The 24,762-nt window shown below is 48.9% G+C and overlaps 4 protein-coding genes and 1 long non-coding RNA gene across 7 annotated transcripts; 1 reads left to right on the top strand and 4 right to left on the bottom strand.

The window, feature by feature from the left end:
• Positions 1–760: 760 nt before the first annotated feature.
• LOC121964927 (uncharacterized) lies at positions 761–4,347 on the bottom strand. Its single transcript, XM_088090660.1, has 2 exons — positions 3,591–4,347; positions 761–2,942 (listed from the first exon to the last, which is right to left on the bottom strand). The coding sequence occupies exons 1-2, from the start codon at positions 3,838–3,840 to the stop codon at positions 1,315–1,317; spliced, it is 1,878 nt and encodes a 625-aa protein (XP_087946786.1). The 5' UTR covers positions 3,841–4,347; the 3' UTR covers positions 761–1,314.
• Positions 4,160–5,166, top strand: LOC148186764 (uncharacterized). The gene is made up of 2 exons (XR_015779527.1): positions 4,160–4,296; positions 4,892–5,166. It is a non-coding gene; the product is annotated as an uncharacterized LOC148186764 (long non-coding RNA).
• LOC121938764 (uncharacterized) lies at positions 5,005–8,953 on the bottom strand. The gene is made up of 2 exons (XM_042481933.2): positions 8,607–8,953; positions 5,005–6,123 (listed from the first exon to the last, which is right to left on the bottom strand). Exons 1-2 carry the CDS (start codon positions 8,800–8,802, stop codon positions 5,372–5,374), a joined length of 948 nt encoding a protein of 315 aa, XP_042337867.2. The 5' UTR covers positions 8,803–8,953; the 3' UTR covers positions 5,005–5,371.
• A 594-nt stretch (positions 8,954–9,547) lies between these two features.
• dnai2b (dynein, axonemal, intermediate chain 2b) lies at positions 9,548–14,195 on the bottom strand. Its single transcript, XM_088090661.1, has 12 exons — positions 13,597–14,195; positions 13,169–13,330; positions 12,905–13,026; positions 12,500–12,642; positions 12,309–12,422; positions 12,095–12,234; positions 11,793–11,915; positions 11,415–11,638; positions 11,024–11,159; positions 10,717–10,860; positions 9,868–10,092; positions 9,548–9,768 (listed from the first exon to the last, which is right to left on the bottom strand). The coding sequence occupies exons 1-12, from the start codon at positions 13,777–13,779 to the stop codon at positions 9,685–9,687; spliced, it is 1,800 nt and encodes a 599-aa protein (XP_087946787.1). The 5' UTR covers positions 13,780–14,195; the 3' UTR covers positions 9,548–9,684.
• A 141-nt stretch (positions 14,196–14,336) lies between these two features.
• Positions 14,337–24,443, bottom strand: lrp12 (low density lipoprotein receptor-related protein 12). Of its 3 annotated transcripts, none has more exons than XR_015779513.1 (12): positions 23,752–24,443; positions 22,246–22,302; positions 21,904–22,039; positions 21,570–21,772; positions 21,027–21,274; positions 20,744–20,893; positions 20,440–20,661; positions 19,845–20,111; positions 19,480–19,682; positions 19,167–19,299; positions 16,547–17,540; positions 14,337–16,500 (listed from the first exon to the last, which is right to left on the bottom strand). XR_015779513.1 is itself a non-coding variant. In XM_088090635.1 (11 exons), exons 1-11 carry the CDS (start codon positions 23,804–23,806, stop codon positions 16,611–16,613), a joined length of 2,604 nt encoding a protein of 867 aa, XP_087946761.1. In that variant the 5' UTR covers positions 23,807–24,443; the 3' UTR covers positions 14,337–16,610. The 3 variants fall into 3 exon arrangements, 1 of the variants encoding a protein (XP_087946761.1); XR_015779514.1 differs by having other exon boundaries at positions 14,337–16,454; positions 16,501–17,540; XM_088090635.1 differs by having other exon boundaries at positions 14,337–17,540.
• Positions 24,444–24,762: the final 319 nt, after the last annotated feature.

The raw sequence follows: 24,762 nt of genomic DNA on the forward strand, positions 1-24,762 counted from the left end.
TCATCAGACCTGCAGGTTTAGAAGGCACAGGCAAAATGTCACGATTTTAGTGGTAAAAAATCTGATAATTGTTTCCTTTAAGAATTTTTGGCTTTTTCATCTTAAAATATATTTTTATAGATTTTTTTTTTTTTGAAAATGGTCTTTTTTGTCTGTAAGTTTTTCTTCTTTGGAAATATTTGTCTATTTCTTTTTGTGCTTTGTATTTTAATTTTTGGAGTTTTTCAAGGTAGCATGTCTTCCAAACCTGCAGTCACTCAGCGAGGCTCATCTGAGGTTTGATGTGATTCTGCTGTTATTGATCCATGTTGTGTTGATTAGCTGTTTCTAATAAAGTGACCAATGATCAATGAAAATTCATCTATTGACTCTTTACTCACCGAAACATTAAAGATCCCGACTGATCTGATCCTTTTATGTCTTCAAGGGTGAAACTCACTGATCAGTAAATCAATAATCAGTAAACCAGTCTTTGGTGTTCTCAGTAAAGACTCAGATCTCCATCCACTGTTCTCGGTTCTTTAGATAAAGACAAATGTTCTTATGTTCTTCTAAGTTCTTCAGATGAAGACAAACATTCTTCTCTGTTGTTTAAATAAAGACAAACATTCTCGGTTCTTTAAATAAATTAGAAATTATATAAATATATAATATAATAATAATAATAATATATATAATATTATATTATATAAATTAGAAATTATATTTTCAGAAGATGGTTTTTGACTTTTTTTTGGCTTTGGAGGAAAAGAGACAAACAGGAAGTTAAAATGTTTATTGTTTTGATTTTCATTTTATTTCTTTAAAACTTTAATAAAGATTTACATCAAACTCACTTCCTGTTTATACTCTAAACTAATTTAAGTTTCTGAATACACACAGAGACACACACGTACACATATTTATACTTATATGTGTGAGCGTTGTGATGTGTGTGTGTGTGAGCGCTGTGATGTGTGTGTGTGTGTGTGTATGTGAGCGCTGTGATGTGTGTGTGTGTGTGTGTGTGTGAGCGCTGTGATGTGTGTGTGTGTGTGTGTGTTCAGCTGAACGTCATCATTTTAACTACAGAACAAGAAAATTGTTCACTCGCCTTTCATAGTTTGTCTGTTGTACTTTTCTTCTTCTGTGGTAACAGAGATAAAAACAGTCAGGTGTGTATCTGCAGTGTGTGTATGTCCAGGTGTGTATCTGCAGTGTGTGTATGTCCAGGTGTGTATCTGCAGTGTGTGTATGTCCAGGTGTGTATCTGCAGTGTGTGTATGTCCAGGTGTGTGTGCTGTGAGTGTAAACAGGCCTTTTTTCTGTACGAGGTCACAGTTGGATGAAGTCGTTGTGGACTCCGTCCTGAGGTTTGAGCGCCGGCGGGTCTTTGGCGGACAGGTCTTTGGCGGGCCGGTCCGTGGCGTGGACCTTCATGTGGGAGTCCAGTGAGCGTTTCTCCTGGTAGCTCTTGGCGCAGACGCTGCAGCTGTAGGGTTTCTCGCCAGTGTGCGTCAGCATGTGTCTCTTGAGGTCAATCTTCTGGACGAAGCCTTTGCCGCACAGCTGGCAGCCGAACGCCTTCTCCTTCTTGTGAAAGCGCTCGTGCGTCTCCAGCGAGATCTTCTGGCGAAACGTCTTCCCGCAGAGGCTGCAGATGAAGGGCTTCTCTCCCGTGTGGATCCTCATGTGGGAGTCCAGGTTCCCGATCTGCCTGAAGGTCTTGCCGCAGACCCTGCAGGTGTAGGGTTTCTCTCCGGTGTGGATCCTCTTGTGCACGTCCAGGTGCTGGCTCATGGTGAACTTCTTGCCGCAGACATCGCAGGCATAGATGCGGGGCTTCCCGCCCGTGTGGCTCTTGATGTGTCTTTTGAGGACGGTGTTCTCGATGAATGTCTTCCCGCAGAACTCGCAGATGTAGGGCCGCTCGCCGGCATGCAGCTTCAGGTGTCTCTCCAGGGAGCCTTTCCGGGGGAAGTCTTTGCCGCAGTCTTTGCAGCTGAAGGGTTTCTGTCCCGTGTGTGTCCTCATGTGGACCTCCATGTCTCTGAAGCTGACGCCGCAAATGTCGCAGATACGGCTGGTCTCTCTGTGGCTCAGGATGTGGAGCCGCAGACCCTCCGAGGACTCTGCCCGCTCACCGCAGACGCCGCAGTGACTCTCCGCCTCGTTCACATGAGTCTCTGCGTGGCGAACAAAATTGCCTTTATTGTGAAAGGCGTTCCCACAGACCTGGCAGCAGTGGGACGGCATCAGACTGGGCTTCCTGCGGCGGCTCCTGACGGCCGGCGTGCCGACAGACTCGTGGCTCTGGGCATGTCGCCGCAGCTGGGCGCTCTTGGTGAAGCCTTTGCCGCAGACGTGGCAGCTGAACGGCATGTGTCCGTCGTGGGCCTTGATGTGGCGCTCCAGGGAGCCAGCGTGGCTGAACTCTCGTTGGCATACGGTGCACCTGAACGGCTTCTCGGCGGTGTGGATCCGCAGGTGCGTCACCATGTTGCCCTTCTGGTTGAAGCCTTTGCCGCAGACATGGCAGCTGAAGGGTTTCTCTCCGGTGTGCAGCCGCCGGTGTGTCTCCTGGGCACGGATGGAGGGGAACTTCTTGCCGCAAACGTCACAGGTGCGGCTGCGGTCACGGTGTGTTTGAAGGTGCAGCCGCAAGCCATCGCTGCAGTCCAGACGCTCGCCACAAAGACCGCACACACTCTCCGCCTCCTTCAGGTGTTTCTCCACGTGCTTCATCAGGAAACCTTTCCTGTCAAACGACTTCCTGCACACTCTGCAGCTGAGAGCTGCCACCTCCTCCTCCTCCTCCTCCCCCTCCTCTGTGACTGGATCCTCCGCAGAGTCTGGCTGGAGGTCTGGTTCGGAGAGGTCCTCGGGTCTGGAGGAGGTGCCGGGCAAAGGTTCCTCCATAGAGATATTCTTTTTCAGACATCCTCCGTCAGACAGACAGAACTCTGCAGATAGAGAAACACAAACAGCTGATTCAGAACCTGCTTCTGCTCAGACAGAAAGTCGCCGCTCACTCGAGGAAAAACTTCACACCACCTGACACGGTTTCACCTGGAGACCCCTCAAAATGGACCGCACTCAGACACACCCAAGGCCGTCTCTAGATTCTGAGGCCTCTGGGGGCTGAGCCCAAACCTCTGTAGGGCAAAACATCACAAAAATGACCAGCCCCCCGAAAAAACAACAAAGAATGAAACTTTTATTTTGCGGGTGGCAGGTGTGGAGGCATGTTTCTTTAAAAATCACCAGAAATGACCAAAAGTATTTTTCAAATTAAAATAGAATTCTACAAAAAGTTTTACAGCAAAATAAATGGCCAAAACCTTTATAATAAAAAATAAAAATAAAGGGAAAAAATTGCAAAAACAATTTTAAAAGAAAAAAACCCAAAGTTTTTTTTTTGTTTTGTTTTTTTTAAATGAAAGACATTAAGAGGAATTTTCATTCCAGACATGATTCTCTTTTTCCTCCAGAGTCCAGACCTGAGACAACCTGAGACCAGGTCCAGTTCAGTCTGGTCTTCAGGCTGCTAAAGGTCCCTGACTGATGAAGACCAGCAGCTGAGAACTGCTCAGACTCTCAGAGACTGTTACCTGTGTCCCGGAGCTCTGCGGGCCCCCGCGGGCCCCCGAGGGCCGCCCTGCGGGCTCTGAAGGCGATAAGGATCCGGTCCAGGGCCGCGGAGAGCCGTTCGGCCAGCAGCTCTCTCAGCGCCTGCTCCCGGTGCTCCTCCCGGTGCTCCTCCAGCAGCAGCAGGATCTCCTCCGCCGCCGCCGCCAGTTGCTGCTCGATGGCGGCCCGCAGGCTCCGTGTGCGCGCGCTCTCGCTCCGGTTTTTGGGCATTTTGGCGGAATTTCTCCGAACAAAGAGACAATGTAAACAAAGCGACGGCGCTTCCGGGATCCCCGACCCAACGTCTCTGCGTCACGGGCCGGGTACGTTCAGGTGTGACGTCATCCGCTGCGCTAGGATCAGTCGCGTGCTAACGGCTAACCTCTAGCTGCTAAGTGTTAGCTGCGCGTGAAAACACGTTAATAAAAACAACATTTTTCTCGTTTTACCGAAATGTTTACGTTTTATTTTGTTTTGACTTGTGTTTGTCAGGAAAACGTCACTGCAGCGTCACAGTGGCCACGCGCCTCTGACCAAAGTCCATTTACAAATCTGCGTGTTTGTGATGATCCGCGGATTTAAAGAGAAATTAACGCTCAGGAACATAAAGTGAAGAACCAGGAGAACCAGCAGGAACCCGCGGAGGGTTCGGCTCCAACCAACACAACTGGGACCCGGAAAATCCCGGTAAACCCAGTCTGATACACACACACACACACACACACACACACACACACACACACACACTCACTGACACACACACAAACACGCGCACACACACACACACACACACACACACTGACTGACACACACACAAACACACACACACACACACACACACACACACACACACACACACACACACACAGAGTTAACTTCCGGCACAAAGTCTGATCAAATATTAAAAAAAAACAAAAAACAGAAATACACATAACAATTTAAACTCGTGTAAATATTCATATTTATAAAAATAAAGGTCAACGATTTTGGTAAGAAAATAAAGTTTTTAAATATCACCAAAAGTTTTAAAGTAAAAAAATCGCCATAAAATAAAATAAATTAAAATACTGTTTTAAGCCAAAAGTTTTCAAAGAAGATTTCAAGATTTCAAAGAAAACGATATCAACAAGAACACTTTCAAAAATCACAAAAGTTTTAAAGGGAAGAAAATAAAGAAAAAATGGGAAAAATAAACAAACAAACAAATAAATCCCCCCCCCACGACTGTGATCATCACGACTGAAGACACAAAAAAACCATTTTATCACAATCTTCTCAACAGACACGTAACCACGGAAACGTCAGCGCCAACAGACACGTAACCACGGAAACGTCAGCGCCAACAGACACGTAACCACGGAAACGTCAGCGCCAACAGACACGTAACCACGGAAACCTGTTTTCAGAGTTTGAATTTTATTTTGAACTTTTGAAACAAACAGAGCTGAATCTGAAAAAAACAGCAGCCAAAAAACTGAGCCAACAATCAACATCTAATTTAGAAACAAACAAACACACAAACAAACAAACAAACAGGGTGATGAACTGAACATTTGACTGTTTGCTGAGATTATTGTGTGTCGTCACTTTAAATCCGTAGTTCGGGTTTTCAGCTCTCTGAAACTCTTCTTCTTCTGTTTGAACTTTTCTCAGCGAGCTGCTCGTTTCCTGTTCCTGAGAGAAATCTGCCGCCTGCTCGGAGGTCAAAGGTCAAATGAAGAAGCGAAACTCTGAAAACGTTCACGAAATAAAGTTTGAAGACTCAAACTGAATCTGAGCTTTTCTTCTTCTTCTTCCTCTTCTTCTGTGTGTTCGCTGATCGCTCGGCGCTCTGCTGGCTCCGCCTCCTCTGGAGGTCACACTGCAGCCTCTTCTTCTTCTTCTTCACCTGTAGCGCCTCCACACCACCGCCACCGCTCTGAGGCTGCAGGTTTTGCTGGACACGTCTCTCCCTGCTCCTGGTCTCGGTGGTCCCGGTCCTGGTCTCAGGCTCCTTGCTCCTGGTCTCGGTGGTCCCAGTCCTGGTCACAGCGGTCCTGGTCTCGGGCTCCCTGCTGGTCCTCGGAGCGCTGCGGTGCGTCTGGAGGTGGCGCCTCAGCGTGTCGGTGGAGTGGAAGCGTCGGCCGCAGAGGCCGCAGAGCGGCTCAGGGTCCTGCAAGTGGACTGTGAGGTGGCGGATCAGGAACCTACGGGCCCTGAAGGGCCGGCTGCAGACCCTGCAGCTGAGCGCTGGCCCCTGGACCCTTTTAGGCCTCTGCTGGTCGTGCTGGTCGTCTGGCGAGTCTCTGCCGTAGTCCTCGCTGTCCTCTGTCTCAGAGGACACCAGGTTGACCTCCTGATCCGGACTCAGCTGGGTGGGGGCCCCGGGGCCCGCCGATCCGCAGGAGCTGTAGGTGAACTGGATGATATCGGCCTCGTCCAGGACCTGGAGCTGCTCCTCAGCACACCGCGGGTCAGGATCCTGGAGCCGGTCCTGATCCTGAGGCGGGGGCAGCAGCTGCTGTGTGAAGGCATCTGAAACAAACAGAAAGACCTGAGTCAATCAGTGGGGAGTCAGAGGGGGCCGGCCCCACTGTGAGCCGGCCCCACTGTGAGCCGGCCCCACTGTGAGCTGCTTTACACACCTCTGACGATAAATAAACAACAGTCCCTCTGACGATAAATAAACAACAGTCCCTCTGACGATAAATAAACAACAGTCCCTCTGACGATAAATAAACAACAGTCCCTCTGATGACGATAAATAAACAACAGTCCCTCTGATGACGATAAATAAACAACAGTCCCTCTGACGATAAATAAACAACAGTCCCTCTGATGACGATAAATAAACAACAGTCCCTCTGACGATAAATAAACAACAGTCCCTCTGACGATAAATAAACAACAGTCCCTCTGATGACGATAAATAAACAACAGTCCCTCTGATGACGATAAATAAACAACAGTCCCTCTGATGACGATAAATAAACAACAGTCCCTCTGACGATAAATAAACAACAGTCCCTCTGATGACGATAAATAAACAACAGTCCCTCTGACGATAAATAAACAACAGTCCCTCTGACGATAAATAAACAACAGTCCCTCTGACGATAAATAAACAACAGTCCCTCTGATGACGATAAATAAACAACAGTCCCTCTGACGATAAATAAACAACAGTCCCTCTGACGATAAATAAACAACAGTCCCTCTGACGATAAATAAACAACAGTCCCTCTGATGACGATAAATAAACAACAGTCCCTCTGACGATAAATAAACAACAGTCCCTCTGACGATAAATAAACAACAGTCCCTCTGATGACGATAAATAAACAACAGTCCCTCTGATGACGATAAATAAACAACAGTCCCTCTGACGATAAAAAAACAACAGTCCCTCTGACGATAAATAAACAACAGTCCCTCTGACGATAAATAAACAACAGTCCCTCTGATGACGATAAATAAACAACAGTCCCTCTGATGACAAAAAATAAACAACAGTCCATCTGACGATAAATAAACAACAGTCCCTCTGACGATAAATAAACAACAGTCCCTCTGACGATAAATAAACAACAGTCCCTCTGATGACGATAAATAAACAACAGTCCCTCTGATGACGAAAAAAAAACAACAGTCCCTCTGACGATAAATAAACAACAGTCCCTCTGATGACGATAAATAAACAACAGTCCCTCTGACGATAAATAAACAACAGTCCCTCTGACGATAAATAAACAACAGTCCCTCTGATGACGATAAATAAACAACAGTCCCTCTGATGACGATAAATAAACAACAGTCCCTCTGATGACGATAAATAAACAACAGTCCCTCTGACGATAAATAAACAACAGTCCCTCTGATGACGATAAATAAACAACAGTCCCTCTGACGATAAATAAACAACAGTCCCTCTGACGATAAATAAACAACAGTCCCTCTGACGATAAATAAACAACAGTCCCTCTGATGACGATAAATAAACAACAGTCCCTCTGACGATAAATAAACAACAGTCCCTCTGACGATAAATAAACAACAGTCCCTCTGACGATAAATAAACAACAGTCCCTCTGATGACGATAAATAAACAACAGTCCCTCTGACGATAAATAAACAACAGTCCCTCTGACGATAAATAAACAACAGTCCCTCTGATGACGATAAATAAACAACAGTCCCTCTGATGACGATAAATAAACAACAGTCCCTCTGACGATAAATAAACAACAGTCCCTCTGACGATAAATAAACAACAGTCCCTCTGACGATAAATAAACAACAGTCCCTCTGATGACGATAAATAAACAACAGTCCCTCTGATGACGATAAATAAACAACAGTCCCTCTGACGATAAATAAACAACAGTCCCTCTGACGATAAATAAACAACAGTCCCTCTGACGATAAATAAACAACAGTCCCTCTGATGACGATAAATAAACAACAGTCCCTCTGATGACGATAAATAAACAACAGTCCCTCTGACGATAAATAAACAACAGTCCCTCTGATGACGATAAATAAACAACAGTCCCTCTGACGATAAATAAACAACAGTCCCTCTGACGATAAATAAACAACAGTCCCTCTGACGATAAATAAACAACAGTCCCTCTGATGACGATAAATAAACAACAGTCCCTCTGATGACGATAAATAAACAACAGTCCCTCTGACGATAAATAAACAACAGTCCCTCTGATGACGATAAATAAACAACAGTCCCTCTGACGATAAATAAACAACAGTCCCTCTGACGATAAATAAACAACAGTCCCTCTGATGACGATAAATAAACAACAGTCCCTCTGATGACGATAAATAAACAACAGTCCCTCTGACGATAAATAAACAACAGTCCCTTCTCCTTCACCGGAGCAGCTGCAGCGTCATCAGTGACGTCACTGTTGCGTGTATCGATTTATTATTGAGTATTACTGTTGATTGATTATTATTGTGCTCGGTCTCCAGGTGTGCTCTGTGTTGCCATGGAGACTCACCTGGCGGCTCCATCATGGGGGACTGGAGCGCGCAGAGCAGCGCGTGCTGGCGGGAGATGACTTCCTGGCTGAGCGCCGCTTCTTCTTCATATTTAACGACCGTTTTCTCAAAAACGGACAAAATGTCCTCGAGCGCCGCGTGCAGCCGCTCAGTGACGTATATCCGGAACTTCTGGACTCTCTGGACACGAGACATGTTGGTTCACACCGGGACAACACCGAGACACGCTGCTAGCTGCTAGCTGCTAACTGCTTAAGGAAGCTGCTTTGTTCCTGCGACACCACGACTTCCGCTGTCCTTCACAATAAAAGCGCCATCTCAAACGCCTAAACATTCATCAGCTATAATGTTTTCTTATCAATCACAGTGTTTACTAATCAATAATTAATACTAATAATATTAATTATGTTTATGAATATGATCACAGATGAAGATGTAGAACATGTTCTGTCTTTTTGTGTCTCTGTCCATCAGTCTGTCTGTCTCTCCCCGTCTTCTTGGTTTCAGCTGCAGAGTTAATCTGGGCTCTGTCTTCAATCCGGGAGATTAAGGACCTTTTGGACTTTGGGAGGACACGTCTTGTCTCTGAACACTGCTGTTTGTTTGTTTGTGTTTTTTGGCTGTTTGTTTTCTTGTTTGTGCTGATGTCTCAGCTGGACATCCTCAGGGACAAACTCTGAATCTCAGTGGGACACTTCATGTCCTGCTGACAGAACTTCAACCAAAACAAAGACTGAAAATTAAAAAACTTTGACAGACTTTTAAAAGCTTTTCAAGACTTTTATAATTTGTTTTTAAAAGTTCTTGAAATTTTTTAGAAGTCTTTGAAAGTATTTAAAAGCTTTCAAAGACTATTAAAACTAAAAATAAACTAAAAACTTTTCATGATTTTTAAAACCTTCAATGAGTTTTAAAAACCCTCAAAGACACTAAAATCTTTCAAAAACTTTCAATAAATTCAAAAAATGTTCAAAGACTTGAAAAAACTTTAAATGACTTAATGACTTCAGCATTTTCACCTGTCATGTTGACACAAAGAATCTAGAACCTGTTTTTATTGGAACATTCAGTTTTTAATCACTGTGACGTTCCACGTTCTCCTGTATTCACTGATGTTCCACGTTCTCCTGTCACCTCCTTTTCTTCACAGACGTCTTTCTCCTGAAACACAAGATCCACACATGTTCTCTGTGTTCTCTGACTGATTGATTGACTGATTGATTGATTGATTGGTTGTGTGAAACAGGAAGTGGCTCTGACCCGGTCGGCCTGCTCCTCCCTCTCCCTCCTCCTCTTCAGCTCCGTCTCCATGACGATGTAGAAGTCCTCCTCAGCTCTGGCAATCAGCTGATGGGGACGCTCGTCTCCGTCGTCTCGTCCCGCGTCGTCCTCTCGGCTCTGCTCGGATCGGCTGCGCTCCTTCAGACGGATCTCCCTCTGACGCGCCTCCAGGATCTTCTCACGCTTCGTCTCCCGCTCAAACATCTGCCGCCAATAACAGATCAATACTCTGATCAATACACTGATCAATACTCTGATCAATACACTGATCAATACTCTGATCAATACTCTGATCAATACACAGGAAAAAACGTATGATATGTATGTATGATCATCAAAGTATTGACTGACAGAGACAGACAGGAGGACAGACAGACAGACAGGAGGACAGACAGACAGACAGGAGGACAGACAGACAGACAGGAGGACAGACAGACAGGAGGACAGACAGACAGACAGGAGGACAGACAGACAGACAGGAGGACAGACAGACAGGAGGACAGACAGACAGACAGGAGGACAGACAGACAGACAGGAGGACAGACAGACAGGAGGACAGACAGACAGACAGGAGGACAGACAGACAGACAGACAGGAGGACAGACAGACAGGAGGACAGACAGACAGACAGGAGGACAGACAGACAGGAGGACAGACAGACAGACAGGAGGACAGACAGACAGACAGACAGGAGGACAGACAGACAGGAGGACAGACAGACAGACAGGAGGACAGACAGACAGGAGGACAGACAGACAGACAGGAGGACAGACAGACAGGAGGACAGACAGACAGGAGGACAGACAGACAGGAGGACAGAGGTCTCACAGCAGCCAGCAGGTTCTTGTCGTTCCTCTGCGGCGCCGTCAGTCCGTTGACCTCCAGCAGAGAAGCTCCGCCCAGCTGAGAGCCACACGCCACCAGACGGCCGTCGTCATGGAGACGGAGACACGACAGAGGCTCATCACACACCTGGGAAAATGGCATCATTACTGCATCATCACCAACAAACGGGGGGACATGTGGAGACATGGACAGATGAGGACGTGAGGACAGGTGGAGACATGAGGACAGGTGGGGATGTTTGGGCAGGTGGTGACATGTAGACAGGAGGGGACAGGTGGGACAGACGTACCTTGAGACTCAGTGTGGGGTCGTTCTGTTTGAACAGGATGTCCCAGACATCCAACACACCGTCCATCTTCACGGTGAAGAAGACAGACGGTCTGACGGGACTCCAGCAGGCGTCCATCAGGTAGGATGTCTGATACCTGACAGGAAGGACAGTCTGCTGTCATGAAGTCCATAGAGACGGACAGGATCATATAAGACACAGAGTCCAACATGTGAATCTGAGGACAGACGTCTCAACAGTTCGCCAAAAAAAAAAAAAAAAATCAACATTCTTTACGACTTTTTTTGAAAATAGAAAACACGCTTAAATTTGAGTCCTAATCATATGATGCGTGGTGAGGGACTGATAAACGTGTCTTTAACGTGTGTTCTACCTGATGGACGTGTCCTACCTGGTCCACATGATGGAGGACTCCTTGATGTCCTCGGACCAGATGCGGGCCGTCCAGTCCCCGACCGTCAGGAAGTTCTTGGGGAAGAAGGGGTTCCTCTGCAGGGCGAGGACAGGTCCATGGTGTCCCTCATACGTACAGACGATCTTCTCTGCCGCCGTCTTCGCCTTCCTGTTGCAGGACACCACCACGCCCTGCTCTGTCCCCACCATGAACTTAGTGGGCTGGAGACACACAGAGGACATGACACTGAGAGACACACTGAGCTGAGACACTGAGAGACACTGAGAAACAGGGGTACGGTGGTCCTGAGGGTCAAAAAACAGAGAGGACAGAGACAGAGAAACGACAGAGACACAGAGACACAGCCAGACTCACCATGGTGGACTCAAATTCCAGAGAGACGGCTCCTAAAGCTCGGTCCAGGTTCCCGTCCCTGCTCAGGTCCAAGACCAGCCGCTCTGTGGGCTCCGTCAACCTGCGGACGTCCCACCACAACACCTGAGGGACAGACAGACAGGAGACACTCAGTAAACCTGCGGATGTCCCACCACAACACCTGAGGGACAGACAGACAGGAGACACTCAGTAAACCTGCGGATGTCCCACCACAACACCTGAGGGACAGACAGACAGCAGACACTCAGTAAACCTGCGGAAAGACAGGCAGACAGACATACCTGTCCATCAGTGGACGCAGAGAAGGCGTCTGTCCCGGTCTTGGACTGCAGCCAGATGACCTTGTAGACGGGGTCTCTGTGACTCTGGTCCACGGAGGACATCTCCACTGGCTGGCTGCCTCTGCGAGTGTCCCAGTATGCTGAAACGAACACACCTCTGGGTTAGTGGACATCCTGACGGAGGACAACGGATGTCTGTCTCTGTTGGACTCACCGATCTGTCCTCCGTAGCTGCCCCCCACCAAGGTGTGTGAGTCTTTGGGGTTGTAGTCGAGACAGACGAGCGGAGACGTCGGCTTCAGGGTCATCTCCGGACGGTTTGGGTTCTCTGAAACAGAAACCGGATCCACATAAGAACTGGACTCTGCAGACACTTTCAATCCTGTCTGTCCCCGTCTCACCCACCAATGTCCCAGATGTAGGAGTCCAGGCTCATGTCTTTGGACGTCTTCTGGAACTCCAGACACGAGTAGGCAGCCGCCAACTTCCTGCCACCGTCAGGGTGCCAGGACAGACCAGAAACAGTACGCTTCACCTCGTTAGGGTCTCTAAGGACACAACAGGTAAACACAGGTGAGACACAACAGGTGAGACACACAGGTGAGACACAACAGGTGAGATACAACAGGTGAGACACACAGGTGAAATACAACAGATGAGATACAACAGGTGAGACACAACAGGTGAGACACACAGGTGAAATACAACAGGTGAGACACAAGAGGTGAGACACAACAGGTGAAATACAACAGGTGAGACACAGATCAAAGATCCAGGTTCAGTTTCACCTGAAGACACTGATTGTCTCACCTGAAAACATTAATGGTCTTGGCGGACGGAGGCTCCTGGTTCTCGTCCCCCTCCTTCTCCTCCTCAAAGTAGTCCTGGTAGATGTCCACGGCGTTGTTCTGTCTGATACAGTGCTCCATGACCTGTCCACATGATGACATCAAAACTGGGGACCATAATGCATCAGCAGCTAAAGGGTTAACGTCAGTCAGCCAAGGGTAAAGTGGGTCGTGAAGTAAAGTGGGTCGTGAGGTAAAGTGGGTCGTGAGGTAAAGTGGGTCTTACGCTGCCCAGCTGCAGGATGCTGTTGATGTAGCTCTCGTCTTTCTCCACCTTCTTCCTGAAGCGGATGGTCTGTTCCATCTCCTGAGGGTTGATGTCTTTGGGCCATCCCCCCTCCGTGTGGTTTATTCCACAGCTGTCTGACTCAAAGCGCTCCGTGTTCACCTGCACATGCCAACACATGACACGGGACCGCTTTACAACATCACATGACACGGGACCCACTTTACACCTTGACAGGAGACACCTGAGATCATCAGCTTTCATCCACAAACACACTCCACTCATTCATTGTGTGTGTGTGTGTGTGTGTGTGTGTGTGTGTGTGTGTGTGTGTGTTTACTCTAACATTAACACTACAGTTCCAGTATAATTCCAGTGGTTCCAGTATCAGTGCTGTGGTTACTGGTGCAGGGGGAGGTGGAGCTCACCGTGTGCTCCGACATGTCCTGGCCGGCCTGCAGCGCCTGGTCTCGGGGTGTTTTCTGGATGAACTGCGGAGCCAGACTCGGGTCCGGAGGAACGTCCACCAGCAGCTCCGCGGGCCGGTCAGAGAGGAGACACTGCCGGCCAAACTCTGCACGGAGCCGCGTGTACACATGGACGATCTCCATCCTCACACACCGGGAAACACCGACAGACTAACGGACTCACACACCGGGAAACACCGACAGACTAACGGACTCACACCGACAGACTAACGGACTCACACACCGGGAAACACCGACAGACTAACGGACTCACACCGACAGACTAACGGACTCACACACCGGGAAACACCGACAGACTAACGGACTCACACCGACAGACTAACGGACTCCAACTCCAGTTAACGGGCTGAATAACGGACCGTCTGTCGAGGATCCGGCAGCTCAGTTTTCTGTATCCTAGCAACGAGTCCCGCATTCCCGTATCCCAGCAACGTCGGTATGTTTTCCTCTTTGGATAAACTTTATGAAACCTCTACAGAGAAAACAATGACAGAGAGAAATAACGTTTAATGGAGCTATAAAATATTTATAAAAAAGGATGAATCAAAATAGTCGGAATAAAGAAAGAACAGAGTCCAAATAAAATCAGAATTAAGTCAGAATAAAGAAAGAATAAAGACAAAATAAAGAGAAAATTAAACTGGAATAAAATCAGAATAAAGACAGAAAAGGTAAATAAATAAATTTGAGGGTGAATCTTTAATCTTTAGTGCAGTTTAACAGTTTGTTACTTTTTAGACTCAAAGAAAAAATAAACATCAAACAGTCGAATCATCATGCAGCTCCGAAATAAACAACAAACAACAACAACAAACAGCAGATTAATAAGAACAACAACAACAACAACAACAACAATAATAACAATAATAATAATAAATATACAGTCACTCACAGCTGAGAGAGAGAGTACCAAAATATCATAAATACACACTGAGAGGAGGAGAGAGGAGAGAGGAGGAGAGAGGAGGAGGAAGAGAGAGGAGGTGAAAGGAGAGAGGAAGAGAGAGGAGGAGAGAGGAGAGAGGAGAGAGAAGGAGAGAGGAGAGAGAGGAGGAGAGAGGAGGAGGAAGAGAGAGGAGGTGAAAGGAGAGAGGAGAGAGGAGGAGAGAGGAGGAGAGAGGAGAGAGAGAGGAGGAGGAAGAGAGAGGAGGTGAAAGGAGAGAGGAGAGAGGAGGAGAGAGGAGGAGGAAGAGAGAGGAGGGGAAAGGAGAGAGGAGAGAGGAGGAGGAAGAGAGAGGAGGAGAAAGGAGAGAGGAGAGAGGAGGAGAGAGGAGGAGAGAGGAGAGAGGAGGAGGAGAGAGAGGAGGAAGAGAGAGGAGGTGAAAGGAGAGAGGAGCGAGGAGGAGAGAGGAGGAGGAAGAGAGAGGAGGAAGAGAGAGGAGGTGAAAGGAGAGAGGAGAGAGGATGAAGAGAGAGGAGGTGAGAGGAGAGAGGAGGAGAGAGGAGAGAGGAGAGAGGAGAGAGAGGAGGAGGAAGAGAGAGGAGGTGAAAGGAGAGAGGAGAGAGGAGGAGAGAGGAGGAGAGAGGAGTGAGGAGGTGAAAGGAGAGAGGAGAGAGGAGGAGGAAGAGAGAGGAGGAGAAAGGAGAGAGGAGAGAGGAGGAGAGAGGAGGAGGAAGAGAGAGGAGGAGAGAGGAGAGAGGAGGAGGAGAGAGAGGAAGAAGAGAGAGGAGGTGAAAGGAGAGAGGAGCGAGGAGGAGAGAGGAGGAGGAAGAGAGAGGAGGAAGAGAGAGGAGGTGAAAGGAGAGAGGAGAGAGGATGAAGAGAGAGGAGGTGAAAGGAGAGAGGAGCGAGGAGGAGAGAGGAGGAGGAAGAGAGAGGAGGAAGAGAGAGGAGGTGAGAGGAGAGAGGAGGAGAGAGGAGAGAGGAGAGAGGAGGAGGAATTTAATTCGGAGTCAAAGTGTTTAAAATCTGTGTAGAACAGTTTGTCAGTTTGTGGTTCTGCTCAGCTCTCCAACATGAACCATCAGGTGGAACCTTCCTAGTTCTGGTTCTAGTCCTGTTCCTGGTCCTGGTTCTGGTTCTAGTCCTGTTCCTGGTTCTGGTTTTCTACAGTGTGGAACATGAAGTATAAACACAACTGGTAACCTTAAAGGAGAACCTGTGTGACCTCGGTTCTCCTCAGAGCTGAGAGGAGCAGGAGGAGGTCACGTGACCTGAGGAGGTCTCCCTGTGACATCACTGACGTCTGCGATCAGCAGCCAATCAACAGCATCGATTATTATCACTGATCAGTAACGTGTTTTTTTTTTACTGTGTGTGTGTGTTTGTTTTTTTATTCTGTGTGTGTGTGTGTGTGTGTGTGTGTGTGTGTGAGACAGGAGCATCTCCACTGTGGGCGTGTCTCCGTTGGTCACATGACCCGCCTCTGCAGGCGGTGTGGGGGGGTTCGTACCAACAAACAGGAAGTGGGGGGGCAGAGTTTAAAACTGCATCATCAGAACCCGACCAGTGACATCACTGCCCTGCTATGATTGGTCCATTCAGATCTGACATCACTGAGTGCTAACCTCTAATACAGGCTAACAGGCTAACAGGCTGTTGTAGTCCTGTCTCATCTCATAGCATGTTGGCTAGTTGTAGTCCTGTCTCATCTGTTAGCATGTTGACTAGTTGTAGTCCTGTCTCATCTGTTAGCATGCTGGCTAGTTGTAGTCCTGTCTCATCTGTTAGCATGTTGGCTAGATGTTGTGAAGTGTTTGAAGTGCTAGTCCATCAGTTGGCCTGTTAGCTGTCAGTTAGTCTGTTAGCTGTCAGTTTGACTGTTAGCTGTCAGTTAGCCTGTTAGCTGTCAGATAGCCTGTTAGCTGTCAGTTAGCCTGTTAGCCTGTTAGCTGTCAGTTAGCCTGTTAGCTGTCAGTTAGCCTGTTAGCTGTCAGTTAGCCTGTTAGCCTGTTAGCTGTCAGTTAGCCTGTTAGCTGTCAGATAGCCTGTTAGCTGTCAGATAGCCTGTCAGTTAGCAGAGCAGCAGCAGCTCGTCGTCGCTGCTCTCCGTCTTGCCGCCGCCAGCCTCCAGACAAGCGTCAGGGATCTGTGCCGTGTGCACCATCCCGCAGTGTTCACAGGGGCCGTCCCGTCCTCCTCGCCCGACGTTTCCACGGTGATGGTGGGGGGCGTGGCCCGCAGAGAGGTGCGGCTCCAGCAGCGGCTGTCGGATGTCACTGATCAGAGAGGAGGCGGAGTCAGAATCGGAGACGGGGATCAGGAGCTCCACATCTTCTTCTTCTTCTCTGTTTCCTCGCTGCTCCTCGGCCCCGCCCCTTCCTGTCTCCAGCTGGTGCAGAGGACTGTGATTGGTCCATGCGTTGTTCTGCTGGTTCTGGCCGGTTCTGGTCAGGTTCCTGGCGAGGCGGTGCAGGTTCTGGGCCAACCGCTGCAGGGCAGAGGTGGGTGGAGCCTGAAGCTCTGAGGTGTCGCTTTGACAATTGGGATCCGGGCTGGAGGTTACCACGGCGACAGGGCCGGAAGGGGGCGGGGCTTCTCTGGGACTATCGCCGTCATGGCCTGGCGGCGGGGTCACCGAAGTTGAGGATGTCGTCATGGACACCACGGCCTCCACTGCAGTGGAGGGTGGGGTCTTCTGGGGAAGGGGGGCGACGGGCCCGCCCACGGCGCCCAGGCCTCGCTCCCTCCCCCGCTCGCCCTCAGTGTCTGTGTCGTCCGAGTCCGGAGACAGCAGGTCTGAACCAGAGCTCCCAGTGCTCCCAGTGCCGGCGCTGTCCTCCAGGTCTGCAGAGACTAGAGCCAACGAGCCCGACCGCCGCGACCGTGAGAAGGTAAAGAGACGGCGCCACAGGTTGCTATGACGACCAGAGGACGGCAGTCTGAGGGAGGTGAAGCCGAGCTGAGAGCGCACCGCCAGGCGGAGGTTCTCCAGGACGGACGCCTGAGGACACAAGGACAGCAACGTTACTGTGGATGAGCTGAAGCGGGGAGACGCTACCAGGGGCCCCGCAGGCCGCATCCATGGACAATATTAATACACAGAGATAGGGCTGGGCGATAAAACAATAACGATATCAATCGCAATATAACTTTTCCTCGATTGAAATATGAGACGTAGTCGATAGAATGTCGATAGAACACATTCCAACCATGTTTTGACAAACGACACGAACAGCCAATGATAATAAGAATAGAGCCGCGGAGAACCAAATACAGTGAAGGACTTTGACTGTAGAACAGCTGAGTGTTTGACAGCCACAGCATTTCATCATCGCGGATAAATCAGCTGGTGGTCCGACAGCAGCGCAGTGAGACAGACAGCCAATCAGAGCGGAGCTTCTCTGAATAAACAAACAGCCAAATATTCAGGAGGTGAAAGTGACTTCTTTAGACTCTACAGACGACTTTGTGTTAGTTTCAGCTTTAATCAGACTTTGGATGAATTATTTAGAAACAGCAGGACGCATCGCTCCGTGTCTCATCCGGCCGCTCGCGCTGAGCTCTCATTATTATTACCAGGGGCAGATGTAATGTTTTGGGGGCCCGGGGCCACAAGCACATGAGCTTATTTTCAGCCTTTCTCTAACTGTGAATGTCGGCAGGCTGTTGGCAGCTATAGGAGAAGTGGGCCGACTCAAAAGTTTTTAATTCATATCGATATCGATATTAAAAAACATATTGTGATAAGACTTTATCACACGGAGACAAGACTGTTGACAGAACCTTAAGTGGTGCCATAGCAACGACAACAGACATGATCAATTGAGCCCTGATTGAACATTCACTGTACAAATATACACATCGGCTTCTTGTGCCATAAAATACTCAGTTATCATGTAAAATGAAGCTGACTGCAGTAAAATGTCATCTTACATATTAAATTATGAATGATAGTGTGTCTGAGAGATTGTTCAATGAACTGATGTCGCTGGACTGTGGACGGAGTTTATGTCCCATTTTGACTGAATAAATCAATAGCATGTTAATAACATCACTTTTAAAATCATTGAATCTTTATTTGTTCCTACTATGGAATAAATACCCACATCACGTTCTACACAAAACAGAACAGGCAACATCAAACTGTAAAATCAATATCTACGCTTATACAACACTTAGTTCTGACCAAGCAATGTGATTGGTTGAGAGGCGTCCCATGAGACTGTTAACCCTTAAATCTGCACGTATCACTCTGCCTCACAGCTGTTCAAAACACCTTAATTAGTGCCAGAGTGGACGTATGTTTACAGCACGGCGTAAGACCAGCGTCAAACCACGAGTTAGCGCTGGTCACTTAGCTGTCAGTTCATCAGGTTGAGAAAGGAGAGAAGACAGAGACAGGGACAGAGAGACAGAGAGAGACAGACAGAGACAGAGAGAGAGAGAGAAGAAGAGACAGAAACAGAGAGACAGAAGAAGAGATAAAGAGGATGGGACTTTGAAGTGTGTCTTGATCTGACTGGACATGTTGGAGTTACTAAAAGTTACGAGGAGGTCCAGGAGACAGAGTCTGAAGATCACAGGTGAATAAAAATACTGACATGTACAGAGACAGACAGGGCTGTACCTGGCTCCCAGAGCACACTGGGAAATCCTCCACAGGTGGGATCAGACCCTGGGCGATCAGCTGACCGTACGAGGGCGGGGCCTCCCTCCTCAGCAGCTCCGCCTCAACCCTGGACAGCTGCGTCTCAAATGACCTGCAACGACCAATCACACGACTCGAATCACAGCTTACAACAACCAATCACACGACTCGGATCACAGCTTACAACAACCAATCACACGACTCGAATCACAGCTTACAACAACCAATCACACGGCTCAAATAACAGCTTACAACAACCAATCACAGGACTGGAGTCCAATCAGAGGCTGACCTGCGTTCAAACATGCGCAGCGAGTAGAGTTTGCAGGTGCAGCCGAGGGCGATGACCAGCAGCAGTCCGCAAATGAGGCTGCCGATGACGGCCGCCGTGATCACTCTGGTGGGAACGATGACAGGACAGCTCTCCTCATCGCTGCCGTCGCCACAGTCGTCCTGGGCATCACATACCCACGACTCGAACACACAGCGGTTATTCTGCAGACAGGTCAAAGGTCAGGCATTAGAGGTCACAGGTCAGGACCAGACCACGGTCTGTCGGCTCCCGCAGAAGTCTGACAGCAGCCCCCTTCTGTGCAGATGATGCAAAAGTTCTACACAGGAACGTCTATACATTCTCAGTTCTGTGGCGCTTTGTACCTTGCAGTGGAAGTTTCCGGGCTGGCAAAAGAAGCAGTTCTTCTCGTCGGATCCGTTGGGGCAGCGGTTCTGGTAGTTGCAGCGGTCCGATCGAGGGTAACAGGCTCCGTTTCTAGAACATGGGAACTCGTCCTCCTGACATGAAGAACAGTTCAGCTCGTCCCGACCGTTGGGACAGTGCCAGTACCCGTCACAGCGCTGCTGCTCTGTGTAACAGCCCCAATTCCCCCCACAGGGAACCTCCCACGGCAGGCAGAACCCGTCCACCTTAAGAACAGAGACACAGGTTAATACTGTAGAGCTCCTCCACTCTCCACGTTTAAGAGCAGACTGATAACTATCCTCTTTGATAAAGTCTATAGTTAGGGCTGGCTCAGATTGTCCTCTTTGATAAAGTCTATAGTTAGGGCTGGCTCAGATTGTCCTCTTTGATAAAGTCTATAGTTAGGGCTGGCTCAGATTGTCCTCTTTGATAAAGTCTATAGTTAGGGCTGGCTCAGATTGTCCTCTTTGATAAAGCTAATAGTTAGGGCTGGCTCAGACTGTTCATGGTACATGTACTTTTATCCCACATGTGACTGTTTTTGTGAGACACCTGATAAGTGACGTTGAACCCTCGGGCAGCATTGATCTTGTCAGCGTAGAAGTGGACTCGCAGCTGACCGGATGATGACACCACAGCGACCGGCGCTCTGGAGTCGAAGGCGGTCAGCACCCTGAGGAGACGGCGAGGGTTCTCCTCCAGGCCATCATAGACCTTCACATAGTCGCCGTAACCTGTCCCATCAAGTTTGAAGTCCGTGAACCTAAGGATGACCTGCAGGGAGAGGAAGAACAAGACGTCAGTGCTCAGAGAGGAGCTCTGCCCGATCCACGTGAGGCCAGAGGTCAGAGGTCACCTTCCTGTGGTCTCCGGTATCGATCAGCCAGGTGCAGTTACTTCCTGGAGGGTAGAAGTCAGGGTAGTTTGGAGAGCTGAAGGATCCGTAGAAGTTCCTCAACCACTCTCCACAGGTGGGAACGTCACAGTCAATCTCATCTCCGAGGTCCTGAGACCACACGCACAGATATCAAACACACACACACACACACACACACACACAGATTAAAAACACACATACACACACACACACACAAACACACACAGTGTGCAGTGGTGGACTGGGTGAACTGGTGTGGTACCTGGCAGTCGATGCTGCCGTCGCAGCGCAGGCTGTGGGGCAGGCAGGTGTAGATGCGGGTGTAGCGGGACAGGCAGGGGAACTGGTTCAGGCTGCAGGGCTGGAAGGAGAACGGCGACTCCACACACAGCTCCTCGTCCGAGTTGTCTCCGCACTCATCCATCGAGTTACATCGCCACCAGTCTGGGATGCACTTCCCATTAGAGCAGTGAAACTGGTCCACGTCACAGCTGGACGCCTCCGGCTTACCTGCAACAAAACGGGTTACTGGTCACGTGACCACAGGAGGTGATGACCAGCTGAGAAAACTGTTGAGGAACAGCCACAAAGAACCTGGGTTTTTTTGTTATAGGAAACATGCAGAACACACATTATCGTAGTTATACTGGATCATACTGGATCATACTGGGTTATACTGAGTCATACTACGTTACACTGGGTCATACTGTTGTTCAAGAACCAGGTATGCCCACTGCAGCTCACAGCCAGATGTAGGACAGCCTGTCAGACTGTTATTATATATCTATGGTGTCCCTGTCCTCACCAGTGATGTAGGACAGCCTGAAGCCCTTCCCAGTCAGCGTGTCGTCTGAGTGGAAGTGAATCCAAACGTGGTCCTGGGAGGAGATGTACGGCGGCGGCAGGGCGGCGCCACAGACCCTCAGTCCGTCCAGGCTCCTGTAGCTGCTGATGGACATCCAGTCTGAGGAGCAGCGGTGGGATCCCTGCAGGTCAAAGTCCTGAAAACTATCAGAGAACACAGAGGGGTAACTTCGAGTCATCATCATATCAGACCCACTGACGTCTCTGCTACGTCCTCTGAGCTCCTTCCTGTCCCTCCTGGTGCTGTAATCATGGAGACGGTGTGCGTGTCTTACCTGATGGTGACGCTGTCTCCAGGATGCGCTCTGATGTTCCAGCTGCAGTTCAGTCGCGATGGATACTGAAAGGGCCAACCAGGACTGGTGATGACCCCACTGGACGCCCGCAGGAGCTCCGCCACGTCCCCACACGCTGACAGACACAGAGACACAAGGACACAGGGACAGAGGGAGACAGGGACAGAGAAACAGGGACAGAGACACAGACAAAGAAACAGGGACAGAAAGTGATAGATTCAGACTGCTGATGTCTTGATGGCTGATGTGCCATCATGGTTGTGACATCATCATGGCTGTGACATCATCTCGGTTGTGACATCACGATGGCTGTGACCTCACCGTTAGAAATCCCTGAGACGTAGACGTTGTCGTTCCTCTGAGACGCAGCAATGCATCCTGGGAAAGACAGAGACACATTTCAGTGACGGACACTGCAGAGGACAAAGTCCAGTCTGTTCTCCATCATGACATCATCATCATGACATCAGCGTTATGACATCATCAGCTGAGAAACCTGTGGAGCCCACAGGACGACATCACCGAGAACAGGCCGACTGTAGAGCCAAAACTATAAGTTCAACTACAGGTTATTTCCTGGATCAACAATTCATTCTGAGACGGAGAACTCTGTTAAAACCTCCTGAGACAGAGAACCCTGTCAGAACATCGCAAGAGAGAAACCCTGTCAGAACATCACAAGAGAGAACCCTGTTAGAACCTCCTGAAAGAGAGAGCACTGCCTGAACCTCCTGAGGGAAAACACTTTCAGAACCTCCTGAAAAAGAAACCCGGTCAGAACCTCCTTAAGCAGAGAACCCTGTCTGAACCTCCTGAGAGGGAACACTGTCTGAACTGTGGTTTTCTCTCAGCAGGTTCTACTGGTGTTCTCGCTGGGTATGTTCCCACAGGGATCTTTCTCAGCAGGTTTTGACATGGTTCTCTCTGGGTATGTTATCACGGGGTTCCCTCTCAGCAGAACCTCCTGAGAAAGAACCCTGTCGGAACCTCCTGAAACACAAAACCCTGTCTGAACCGCAGCAGGAGGTTCTGACAGAGACTGAGTGTGTTATCACGTGGTTCTCTCTCAGCAGGTTCTAACATGATCCTCTCTGGGTGTGTTCTCATAGGGTTCTCTCTCAGCAGGTTCTAACAGGGTTCTATCTGGGTGTGTTCTCACAGGGTTCTCTTAGTAAATTCAAACAGGGTTCTCTTGGAGTGTGTTCTCAAGGTGTTTCTCTCTCAGCAGGTTCTACTGGGGTTCTCTCAGGGTATGTTTTCACAGGAATCTCTTTCAGCAGGGTCTAACATGATCCTCTCTGGGTATGTTCTCACGTGACTCCCTCTTAACAGGTTCTAATGTAGTTCTCGCTCAACAGATTCTAACAGGGTTCTCTCTGGGTATGTTCTCACGGTGTACTCTCTGGGTTTGTTGAAAGGTTCTCTCTCAGCAGGTTCTAACAGGGTTCTCTCTGGGTATGTTCTCACGGTGTACTCTCTGGGTTTGTTGAAAGGTTCTCTCTCAGCAGGTTCTAACAGGGTTCTCTCTGGGTGTGTTCTCAGAGATAACTGCGGTGGTTCCATCACTATCTCTGAGCAGAGAACAGCTTCAGGTTCCTTTGGGACTGTGGGACGGAGCAGCTGTTAAAATCTTCTAAGTCCAGAGAACACGGACGCTGAGGTTCCTCCTGTGTGTAAAATGTGTCTTGTATCTGTCCCCATCAACAGCGGGAGGACACAGTCTGTCCTCAGTGTCTGTCCTCCTGTCTCTGCTGCAGAGAACACACTAACTGAGGATCCGCCGGTCCTCACAGAAACTCAGGATCATACAGAACCACGAGAACTCACCTGTCAGGGCGAGCAGGTAGACGGCAGCACACCTGGAGGCCGCGCGGAGCTCCATGGTGACCCGGATGATGATGGTGGTGGTGGTGGTGGTGGTGGCGGTGATGAAGGTCAGCGAGCAGCTGGACGAGTCAACATGTCCGCCTCAAACACTGAAGAACTCTGTTAGCTCGCGGTTAGCTTAGCATCAGGCAGCGGCTGTGTGTAGCGGAGCGGCTAACAGGCTAACAGTTAAACAAAGAGTCCGTTAGCTCCGGCTAACAGCTGCCGTTAGCTCAGTCCGACCGTGAGCTCCGCAGAGACGGCGAGGACACGCACACGCATCACGGAACAACGACCCGGGACATGTGGCGCCGTTACAGTACCGGCCCGGGATAAAGACACGGCGAGAGAAGCTAACGAGGCTAACATTAACAGCAGTGGCCTGTTAGCACCGACATGCTAACCGAGCTAAGCGCTGAGAAACAAGGACACAAAGCCCGGACGGCTAACCCGGGACACTCACGGCTAACCCGGGTCACTCACGACTAACCCCGGTGACTCACGGCTAACCCGGGTCACTGAAAGTTAACCCGAGCTCACCAACGGAACCGGGCGCGAGTTTAACAGCGCGAGCGTCGCTCCATGTTCCGTATTAGCTGTTAGCCGTTAGCTTCAGAACAACAACAGACCACAGACTGATGACGTCTGTAAGCCCCGCCCCGTTTGTGTCCGTGTGACGTCATGAATGTCGGAATATTTATAAATAAATACACAAATAAATAAATAATAAATAAATAATGGACTTCGGGTCCATAAAGAAACAAATTTAAAAAATAATTAAATATTGGTCATAAAAAAATAATATATACATGAATAAATTAATAAAGAACAGACGTAAATAAATACAAGTACCTGGGTGTTCACATGGACAATAAGCTGGACTGATAACACCACCGTACTTCACAAGCAGGGCCAGTGCAGACTCTACCAGCTCAGGAGACACAGGAGACACAGGAGACTCAGGAGACTCAG

The sequence above is a fragment of the Plectropomus leopardus genome, chromosome 17, assembly GCF_026936395.1.
Source record: "Plectropomus leopardus strain MGB_pleo_1.0 chromosome 17, ASM2693639v1, whole genome shotgun sequence".
NCBI lineage: Eukaryota > Metazoa > Chordata > Actinopteri > Perciformes > Serranidae > Plectropomus > Plectropomus leopardus.

What these genes read in the sequence shown, in the direction of transcription:
- LOC121964927 (XM_088090660.1), bottom strand. Translation starts at nt 3,840, where the DNA reads ATGCCCAAAAACCGGAGCGAGAGCGCGCGCACACGGAGCCTGCGGGCC. An exon ending in CGCAGAGCTCCGGGACACAG is followed by an intron (nt 2,943 to 3,590) that starts GTAACAGTCTCT and finishes CTCTATCTGCAG; the next exon opens with AGTTCTGTCTGTCTGACGGA.
- LOC121938764 (XM_042481933.2), bottom strand. Translation starts at nt 8,802, where the DNA reads ATGTCTCGTGTCCAGAGAGTCCAGAAGTTCCGGATATACGTCACTGAG. An exon ending in CCCCATGATGGAGCCGCCAG is followed by an intron (nt 6,124 to 8,606) that starts GTGAGTCTCCAT and finishes TGTTTGTTTCAG; the next exon opens with ATGCCTTCACACAGCAGCTG.
- dnai2b (XM_088090661.1), bottom strand. Translation starts at nt 13,779, where the DNA reads ATGGAGATCGTCCATGTGTACACGCGGCTCCGTGCAGAGTTTGGCCGG. An exon ending in ACAAGAACCTGCTGGCTGCT is followed by an intron (nt 10,093 to 10,716) that starts GTGAGACCTCTG and finishes TATTGGCGGCAG; the next exon opens with ATGTTTGAGCGGGAGACGAA. An exon ending in GGGAGGAGCAGGCCGACCGG is followed by an intron (nt 9,769 to 9,867) that starts GTCAGAGCCACT and finishes CTTGTGTTTCAG; the next exon opens with GAGAAAGACGTCTGTGAAGA.
- lrp12 (XM_088090635.1), bottom strand. Translation starts at nt 23,806, where the DNA reads ATGGAGCTCCGCGCGGCCTCCAGGTGTGCTGCCGTCTACCTGCTCGCC. An exon ending in CGTCTCAGGGATTTCTAACG is followed by an intron (nt 22,040 to 22,245) that starts GTGAGGTCACAG and finishes TGTGTCTGTCAG; the next exon opens with CGTGTGGGGACGTGGCGGAG. An exon ending in GGTTCAACGTCACTTATCAG is followed by an intron (nt 20,112 to 20,439) that starts GTGTCTCACAAA and finishes TCTGTTCTTAAG; the next exon opens with GTGGACGGGTTCTGCCTGCC.